The sequence below is a fragment of the Alexandromys fortis genome, unplaced genomic scaffold (genome assembly GCF_014885135.2).
Source record: "Alexandromys fortis isolate MF-2015 unplaced genomic scaffold, M_Fortis_MF-2015_v1.1 scaffold_102, whole genome shotgun sequence".
In the NCBI taxonomy this organism is placed as follows: Eukaryota; Metazoa; Chordata; class Mammalia; order Rodentia; family Cricetidae; genus Alexandromys; species Alexandromys fortis.
In genome coordinates this window covers 4,368,828-4,378,512 of record NW_026067984.1, presented here as the reverse complement: position 1 = coordinate 4,378,512, position 9,685 = coordinate 4,368,828, and the positions used below count along the sequence as shown (strand labels likewise).

The 9,685-nt window shown below is 46.7% G+C and overlaps 1 protein-coding gene across 7 annotated transcripts in view; it reads left to right on the top strand.

Annotated features, from left to right (window-relative positions):
• Trim2 (tripartite motif containing 2) overlaps positions 1 to 9,685 on the top strand; it is a 112,290-nt gene that overhangs the window by 60,043 nt on the left and 42,562 nt on the right. For all 7 annotated transcript variants that reach the window (XM_050158790.1, XM_050158782.1, XM_050158788.1 and 4 more), the window contains one exon: positions 7,459 to 7,640. In XM_050158790.1, the coding sequence (XP_050014747.1) occupies positions 7,507 to 7,640 (134 nt within the window). In that variant the 5' untranslated portion in view covers positions 7,459 to 7,506. The remainder of the gene's footprint in view (positions 1 to 7,458; positions 7,641 to 9,685) is intronic.

The following is a 9,685-nucleotide window of genomic DNA, read 5'->3' as shown; positions in this document are numbered from 1 at the left end:
CTCTCTCTCTCTCTCTCTCTCTCTCTCTCTCTCTCTCACACACACACACACACACACACACACACACAAGAAGAAAGGATCTTGCCTTCTAATTTACAAAGTGGCTCCCCTGGGATCAGGCAGGCTTGATTGAACTGAAATTGGGTCACCCTGTTTTCACTGCACAGGAAGACTGCCCTCTTTCTTCCCGCTGAGTCATCAGTAACAGTTCAAACTCAGGTGTAGATGAATGGTACTAGGCTCCTAACTCAGTCCAGAGATCCTACTTGGTGGGGGGAGATACCATGTGCATGCATATGCGTGCATGTGTACCTGTGTGTAGGGACCAGAGGTCCGTGTCTTCTTTGACACGGGGTCACCAGCTTGGCTAGCCTGGCCTGTGTGTCAATGGTTCAGCGCTCTGCTAGCCTCTGCCCGCTACATCCGGGATTACAGCTGTTGCCACACCCGGCTTCTGGCTTTTTCTAGGGATTGAACTCGGGTTCACTTGCTTACACAGAAAACTCTTTCCCAGCCCCTGAAACACCTGTCCTTTAAATGGCGCTGCACCTGTGCCTTGAGCTCCAGGTGTCACCTGCCCCCATGGAACATATTTTGAATTATAATTATGAATTCATTATTTTTTCTACAAACATAAGGTTTTTGATCTACTGGAGAAACTGATTTTTTTTGTCCTGTCCTCGCTGTCATCATTAACTGAAGAAGTTTTTTTAAAATGCAAGCACATTATTAAATAGACTCAGCAGAGAGGTCTGAAGATTAATACAGAGCCAGGACTGCGGCAAACCTAGCCTCTCGAGATGGAGGTAGAGTTGGGCATGAAAATGGACACCTGTAGCATTGGCCGTCAGGAGGCTGAGTCAGGAAGGTAATGGGTTTGAGATCCATCTGCGCTACACAGTGAGACCTTGTTTGAGAAAGAGAAGTGGAGTTCTGTACCATCGGGTGGTATTGAATAAATCATGCCACAACTTACAAATCACAGGCTCCGTCTTCCCCGACCAGCCGGCCGGTCCGGGCTCGCTGCCTCCCTTGCAGGCTTTTTCCTTCCATTCTCCTCATGCTGGTGTCAGCAGGAACCCTGGACACTTTTCCAGTCTGAATGGTATAATTTGGGGCGGGAGGTGTGGTCTGAATCTCGGATTTGCAGCTGCAGCCTTCTCTCTCTCGTTTCATCTACTGTCAATTTCCCCCCAATTGGGGGTAACTCGAGTGAGCGAGCCAGGGAAAGTATGAGAGCTGTAGAGCGGGAAGAAGTGCTGGGGCAGGATTTTCTGCTCAAGGACTGTTTCCTGTTTGCCGCGTTGCTTTCCCCACAGCATACCATGTTTAGCTGGCAAAACCGCCCTTAACGAGGGCCGTCTGTGCCAGGGCTTAGGCTGTTGACTGTCGCGCGTATGTGTCCTCAGTGGTTTTCCAGCTCTCCCTCTGAATGCGAGCGTGGATAAATATGTTGCTGACGCTCACCCTCTGGATGATAGCACGTGTTGGAGAGCTTTAGACTGTCACAGCGGGAGGCGGGCAACGCTGATGCCAACGGCAGCCTTCACAACAAACACGCTTTGTCACAGAACCTAGCTTCTTTTTCCAACTGTCATGCTCTAGTCCACCAGGAGCCTATTCTGTTTATTCAGAAAACCAGTGACGGTGAAGTACCAGGCACACACAGTCCTAGCTTCTGGGATGAGGGGAGCGTGCAGACTTAGCATCCCTGCCGTTGCACGTCTCACACACCAGGGTGAGGCGGTAGTGCCTGGGTGGGGAGATACGAGAGCGACGTAAATAAATTGCAATATAATAAATGCTGTATCAGAAGGGGTTTCAGCCAGGCCTTTCCTGTGGCAGAACTGCCGTAGACTAGGGGGCTTTCAACAGTTGTTCCTTCCAGTTCTGGAGGTTGGAAGTCCAAGCACAAGGTAGCAAGACAGCAGGTTTCTGGAGAGAGCCGTCCTCCAGCTTTGCAGACAGATGGCCGTCCCTTTATGCTCTCCTCACATGGAGAGAGATGGGTGGGGAAGGAGCAGCGTGCTTCCCTCATGCCAGGAAGCATGGTGGGAAAAATGCCATCAGCCTGCATGGGTTGAGGAATATGTCCAGAACGGGCAAACTTTAGCCGGAGTGTTGCGGATGACCAGTTCCTGGTCTCCTTGATTAGCAAAGCAGTGCGGACTTTGGTTCTGGTCTGGCGTCCTTTCTCATCTGGGTCTCTGAAGTGTCAAGACCATTTCTACCCACATAAGCAGCCGAAGTCTGCGGGATAATGGGGATGGGAAACTACACTGCTCTCCAGCTCAGATCCCGACCTTAGGGTTCCATCCTCACGGCCTCATGCTCTGCCACAAATGATCTCAGTCTTCAAGTACATTACGGGCTAGGGCTTCAACAGATGGAAGGAGGGTTGCTGCTGCACAAACATGGGGTCTGTAAGAGGAAATAGATGTTCATGGAGCCCCATGTGGGGTTTTAAACCTCGTGAGCAGATTGAATAGGAGACCCCCCAACAAAGCAGTAGGGAGTGGGGTCAGGGGAAGGGGGAACAGGGGTGGGGTGAGAGGGCCTCAGGAACACTTGTTTGGTTTTCATAGAAAAGCTCTTCTAGGTGATAAATATCAACCTCTGTCTAGTGTGGACTGTGTCATACAAAAATGACTTTTGACCAGGTGTAGTAGTATCCTCTAACCCCAGCACTTGGAACATCGAGGGAGGAGGATTTTGAGAACCTGCGTTGCATAGCAAGACCCAGTTTCAAGAAGAAAGGCTCTTCTGCCTTCACCTCCATTGGCCTTTTGCCAATGGGCGTGCCATCAGCTTTCCCTGGCTCCACGATGGTTTCTTCCACTTAACCCAGCTGCCTCCAGCGGAAGAGCGGTTCTGTCTCTCATCTTCACTCCCCTGCACTGATTTCAGTCACATCTATGGGTAGAAAGGGTTGCCCACCATTTGGAAGCCCAGATAGTGAAGGACATCCCAGGAGCAGCATGCTTCCCTCATGCAGGAAGCCCAGCGGGAAAAATGCCATCAGCCTGCATGGGTTGAGGAATATGTCCAGAAAGGACAGCATTTTGCTGTAGTTAGGTATTCACCGTTGGCAGTGCCCAAGCCCTTGATTAAAGACTGCTGCCTCCTCGCAGGCCCAGAAATGTCCCACCATGCTCTCTGGCTCATGCTGTGCTTGAGTTCTTTCAGGCACATTGTCCCTTTAGGAGCAGTGAAACGCTTTCTGGTAGTGCACATCCAGAAGGATTCCCGGAAGCGTTCTTATCCTGGCAAAGCTCGGGGGTCCTTGGGGCTCGGAAAGCTTTTGTGCCGACCATGGGAGTTTTGAAGAGCAAGCTGTCTTCAACAGGTCACTTGTGACAGATCTGCATCCCTGCCATGACTTTCAATCAGTGTTAAAGAGTAGGCATAATTAATGCACCATGTGAATGAACATACTAACACAGACATGATCACTCACCAAAATAACTACCATAGAATTAGAACCAAATGCTTTCTCTTACATTTTAGAGCATAAGAATATTGGCTTAACAAATTTTATTCCGTTAATATATATCATTTGGTTAAAACAAGGATTTTTTGTTTATAGTCGCTTAAATATCTGTGTTCTCTCCCCGCCATCCCTTCTTCTTTTTTTTTTTTTTTTTTTCTGTTGTGAGCCAGCATGGTCCTGTGAAAAACATCAGACATGTTCAAGAGCAAGTGAGATGGCTCAGCGGGTACATGCTCTGCTGCCAAGCCTTAGCGGGTCCCTGAGACCCACTCAGTGGCAGGAGAGAAGCCGCTCACAAAAGTTATCCTCTGCCCCTCTGTGTGCTTGCCGCTGCACCGTAGCCCGTGCACCCCCAACACAAATGGATACATAGATGCGACTTTGAACTGTTAAAGCTATTTAAAATAAATGTTAACTGGCTTTTCAAAAAAATTTATCTATTTTGCTTTTATGTGCATGAGTGTTCTGCCTGCATATCTATCTGTGTACCAAGTGTGTGCCCTGGAAGCCAGAGGAGGGGTCAGATCCCCTGGAAGTGAAATTACTGTTGTAAGCCATCCTGTGGGTTCTGGAATCTGAACCCAGGTCTCTGCAAGACCAGCAAGAGTTTGTGGCTGCTGAGCCCCTATCTAATGACAGAATGTGTGGGAGTAGGGGAACCAAACCTTAGATCGAATGCTGAGTGTGTGTTCTCTCACTGAGCCACATCTCCAGCCAGCACTGTCACTAAAATAATAATAATAATCGAACCCTTAGTGAGTTTTTTTTTTTTTTTTTCAAGAACTGGGCCGATTTCTCATAGTCAGGCCAAGTTTTACTGACACGGAAGAGAGCTCGCTGCCATTATTGCGACACACACGAACATTACCCTTGTTTAAGATTAGCTACCACACGCCCATCAGAGGAGGCAGAAACCCTGAAACCTGAGCTTCCCGCCCCACTGATTTTCCTCAATGACCTTGCGTAGGTCATTTAGACCTCAGCTTTGGTTTCCTTGTCCCTGAGGCAGACAGAGCTTTCCTTCACTAGTCTGATGTCATAGGGATGTGGTCCAGCTCCCTAGAGATGAACCGCCCTTCAGCCCATCAGTGAAGATCTTTCTCTAGCTCTTCAGGGAGCACTCTACGGAAAGTCTGGCCGCCGGTGCCAGCCTATCAGATATTCCCACCTACGCTGCCTCACCATGCAGGGAGCTCTGGCCGGAGGTGATGCCCCTGCCTGATTGATGCTTCACAAACACCATTCGCTAATCATATTCCATTATAAACCTGTCATGTGTGTTACTCCGTTAGAATGGATCGTTTTTTTGGTTTTTTTGTTTTGTTTTTTTGTTTGTTTGTTTGTTTTTTTTCGAGACAGGGTTTCTCTGTGGCTTTGGAGCCTGTCCTGGAACTAGCTCTGTAGACCAGGCTGGTCTCGAACTCACAGAGATCCACCTGCCTCTGCCTCCCGAGTGGTGGGATTTAGAATGGATCTTGATGGGGTTTTATCTCTTAATTTTATTTTTAAATAAAATGTACTTATGCCATTTCCTCCACTCCTCCTCCTCCTCCCCCTTTCTATGACCTTCCATTCAAATGCATAGCCTCTTTTTCTCTAATTGTTATTGTCATAACTACACAAAAATATACTAGATAGTGCAAGTGTAAATCCCAGTATGAAACCCCACAGCATCAGAATGCCTCTTCTAACTATGTCGAGGTTTATTGAGATGTGTAGACTTTGGGTCTGGTTAATGTTGGTGTGTGGTATTTATTTTGTTTGCCCATCTTTAGTAAGTATAAAATTAAAATAAATAGAAAATTATTGTCATATTCATATAAAATGAATAATATATAGTTACAACATGCTGAGCTCATTAGTATTGCCTGTATGTATATGTTTTTAGGGTTGACCACTTAGACTGGGAAGAGCCAGAGCTTTCTTAACAAAAGGTGAACTACTATTTGGGACTGGATTATGTAAACTTTGACTTTCTTCCAGACGAGTGGGATTTGGTTCTCAGCATCCACATGATTGCTCACAACCATCTGTAGCTCCAGTTGCAGGGGATGTGACACCCTCTTCTGGCTTCTTCCGACAGCAGGCGTGCTTGGAGTGTACACACATGCGTGCAGGCGGAACATTCATATACACGGAATAAAAATACATAGTTCTAAAGCAGAAGCCGAAGTGCATCTGACAACATTGGTTGTTTGGTGCGGCATAAGAGCCAGCGCTTGGGGTTGGAAGAGAGCGGCTCCCACAGAAAGCCCAGGGCTTTGATGTTGTAAATACGCCGTGGGTCCCAGCTTCAGACACAGGTCACAGACCGAGGTCTCGTGTCAGATGTAAGCTAAGTCTCAAAAGCAAAGCCTCGTCAAAGCACAAGGTCAGAGCGGTGGGCAGCTCAGGAGGGAAGGCGTTAAGTTTCAGAGATACATTTGCTATTCACCCTGTAGGATGTGTGTGTGTGTGTCTGTCTGTCTGTCTGTCTGTCTGTCTAATACATAGAATAAGTTTTTCATTTCTATTATGTTGGAGATTAATTAGCTTTTGTCTGTCCTCCCTCCCTCCCTTCCTTCTGTCTTTGGTAGAGTATTTCCCTTGACAACAAGAGGCCCGTGGCACTCTACTGAGTTTCAGTTCAACCCTTGCTAATTTTTTGAGATAGGAGCCAGAAACTTTGAGGTGCTGGCCTGAGCTGGGACTGTTATAACCTCCTGCCCAGGGGACTCTGCTTTCCTCTCCGCGGTCTTTGTCACACGCACAGTCCCTCAAGTGCACACTGGAAGCTTCCTCTGCGTTCACTTCTCTTTCCCTTCGAAGCCCAGAGGCAAGGGCTATTTCTTTAAGATTACAGGGCCTGTCTCTGCTTTAGTCTGCTCTGTTACTGGATAGTTCAATAACTCCTGGTCATTGTGAGGGACTGAGAAAGGGAAAAGGGGGCTGGGCTCTGGGAAATGAGAGGGAAGCCTGGGTCTGCGAGCTTGGTCAGGCACGATTTGCTGTGGAGCCCCATCTCCACGCAGCCACAGTCCCTGAGAGCCTCCCCATACTTCAGTTCTGAGGGAGAAATGTCCTTTACGGAAGGGAAATTCATGTCCCTTGTAGACAAAAAGTGTTTGCTGTTGTTAAAATGCCCAAGTCCGGTCACTTCCTGGGGTTTTCACCTCTTTCCTATAAAAACTTCTGAATATGTAGAGTTAAGAACAATCAAACCAACAAAGCCATACAGAACTGGAGAGACGACTCAGGGGTAAAGGCACTTCCTGCCAGTGCTGAGGACCTGGGTCCAACCACGGGATCCACATGGCGGAAAGAGAACCAGTTCACACAAGTTTGTTCCCTGACCTTCACATGTGCCGTGGCATGCCCACACACAGACGCACAATCAAAACAAGTGTTAAAAACAATTCGCACCAGTACAGCCTGTATAACTCTCCCCCTGTAAAAGCCTTTGATCAGAGCATTTAAAGGCTCTGGATACATAAGAGGAGATTAGTTTTCCCCAATGACTGCATATCTCAACAGCTTTCAGTTAAAACAACTTACACCAGGGCGCCGTGTTGGGCAGTGACATCTTCCAGTCCCCTCAAAGTATAGCGATGAAAAAAAAAAACCATACTGAATGTCACATGAATATAAAAGGCAAATTGTATATTCAGTCACGGGTAAAGGCATGCGCTTAGCTGTGTAACTATTTGTCCCTCGGCCACCACTCACTTTTAAACTCAGCCAACAGCTTCTTGGTGGGACACACCCTCTCCTGATCTGTTGTCTGTATGGGGGAAGGAAGATGTCATATTTTACTGTTATTTATAGCACAAACAAGCCTGCTATTACTTCCGTAGTAATGAGAGCTGGCTCTTGTTATTTTCTTTGAGGTCACTGACATGTCTTCTGTGTTTAGACTAGAAGAGCTCAGGATTGGTGTGCATAGAGGGTGATCACGTGTTTTTCTTCTGTCTTTCCTCACCGGGCTGCAGCAGCGTGCAGGGTCGACGACAGCCGGCCTCCCATGTCAGTGGTCTAGGATGGCCAGTGAGGGCGCCAGCATCCCAAGTCCCGTGGTGCGCCAGATCGACAAACAGTTTCTGATCTGCAGTATATGCCTGGAACGGTACAAGAACCCCAAGGTCCTGCCGTGTCTGCACACTTTCTGCGAGAGGTAAGCTTCTCTCATGCTCCCACGCTCGCCCGCCACCCCCACGGGCTCTTTCTTGGGATTCTGCTGCTACCCGTGAGAGACTTGTGCTCTGACTCGTGCTCCTAACAGGCATCTAGAAACCCAGTCAGGAATCAGGAATCACCAGTGACTTCATCTCAAACAATTACAAGTCTGAGAAAGCATCCAAGAAAGAACTGGCTCACTTCCAAAAGAGGCAGAGCTAAAGAAAGCACAGTTCTTCTTTTTCTTTCTTGTAAGAGTGTTTTCAATTGCTATTTCATTTGAAAGATATTTACTTACTTATTTATTTGTTTGTTTGTTTATATTTTTGAGGCAGGCTTTCACTATATAGACCAGGTTGACCTTGAGGTCACAGAGACCTGCCTGCTTCTGCTTCCCAAAGTGCTGGGATTAAAGGCTAGGATTTTATTTTGTGTGTGTGTGTGTGTGTGTGTGTGTGTGTGTATCTGTGGGCAGAGGTCAGAAAAGGGCATCTGCTATCCTGGAGCTGGTGTTATAGGCGGTTGTGAGTCGTTGACTAAATGTGGATGCTGGGAACCACACTCTGACCCTATGGAAGAGCAGATAGCTCTCTCAGGCACAGAAACACTTCTCCAGTCCTTTGAATGTGCTTTTATTCTCCGTGGCTTTATTTGCTACATAAAAACAAAAGCAAAAACAAAAAACATAGGGATAAGAAGTTTGTTATGTGACCCGCTTGGTACCACAAGCCTGTTATAGTACTTAGGAGGCTGAAGTAATAGAATTGTGAGTTTGAAGATAGTCTGGGCTATACACTGAGATCTTGTCTTAAAAACAAACAACAACAAAATCAGGATTGGAGAGGTGGCACACTCCTTTAATCCCAGCAGAGGCAGAGGTAGGTAGATCTCTGAGTTCAAGGTCTACATAGTGAATTCCAGGACAACCAGAGCTACTAGCCTGTCTCAAAAACAAACAAATAAAAACCAAAACAGAAACAACAAAAACAAAAGCAGAAAAAGGAGTTGTTAGCATGTTATTTACTTGTGGTTCAATTTAAATGTATCCTTAGCAAGGCTTTATAAATATTATCCTTAAAAACAGATAGATACTCTAGTTATGCTTGAACACATGTCGTTAAGTACATTTTTATTACTTAATAGATGTAATTAAAATTGCATGCTTCCTACTTCTAGATCATGAAATAAGTGTTTCCAATGATTTCAAATATATGCTGATTTTATTTCCCAGCCAATTAAAAATACATTTATCATTTAACTAGGCATTAAAAAAATGAGTTAATTTACTTTGGAGGGTCCTGCTGCAGCAGAATAGCCACATCCTTGATAGCAGAGATGGGTAGAGGGGAGGTGTATTTGCTTCTGGTTAGAAGCTGTGGGCTTTCTCCTTTCCTTTGGAATTATGTAGAGAACTGTTTTGTTTTAGTGATGGTTTGTATCGTGCTTTTCATTTTATTCAAATATAGGCATTGTTGTAAAACGGCACAAGTGGGACCCTGGTGGGAAGCCTATGGCAGGTGAGGGACAGACACGGCCAGGCAGATAGAACTTAAATGTAGTTTTATTGGGGGAAGGGAAGGGAGTGGGGAAAGGAAAGGGAGAGAGAAGGAGAAAGAGACAGGAAAAGTACTGCTTGCTCCTGCAGAGGAGCAGCAGGAAGGAGAGCGGGAATGGGCGGAGCTTGTCTCTTAAAGGGACCAAAGTTTGCACCTGCACACAGACTATGTATGCATAGGACCCTGGACTGGCCAGGGAACTGCCTGAGTGTTTCCTGCCAGATGACGGGCTAGCTAACATAATGCCTGAATCTTAACATTCCCATACTTTTCTTATTATAAAAAGGTGGGGAAATTAAATAGGGCTAGCAGGTGGGACAGGATTAGGGGAGTCAGATTCTCAAGACTGCTTCTTGCTGCTCTTTCAGGGACTTGAGAAGCTGGGATGTTAGCCACGTCCTAGGGTACCCGGTTGTTTCGCTGCTGTCCAGGCTCTGCGGAACCATCTGGTACCTCTTGGACCTGGCAAGATGTTGGCAGAGCAGAG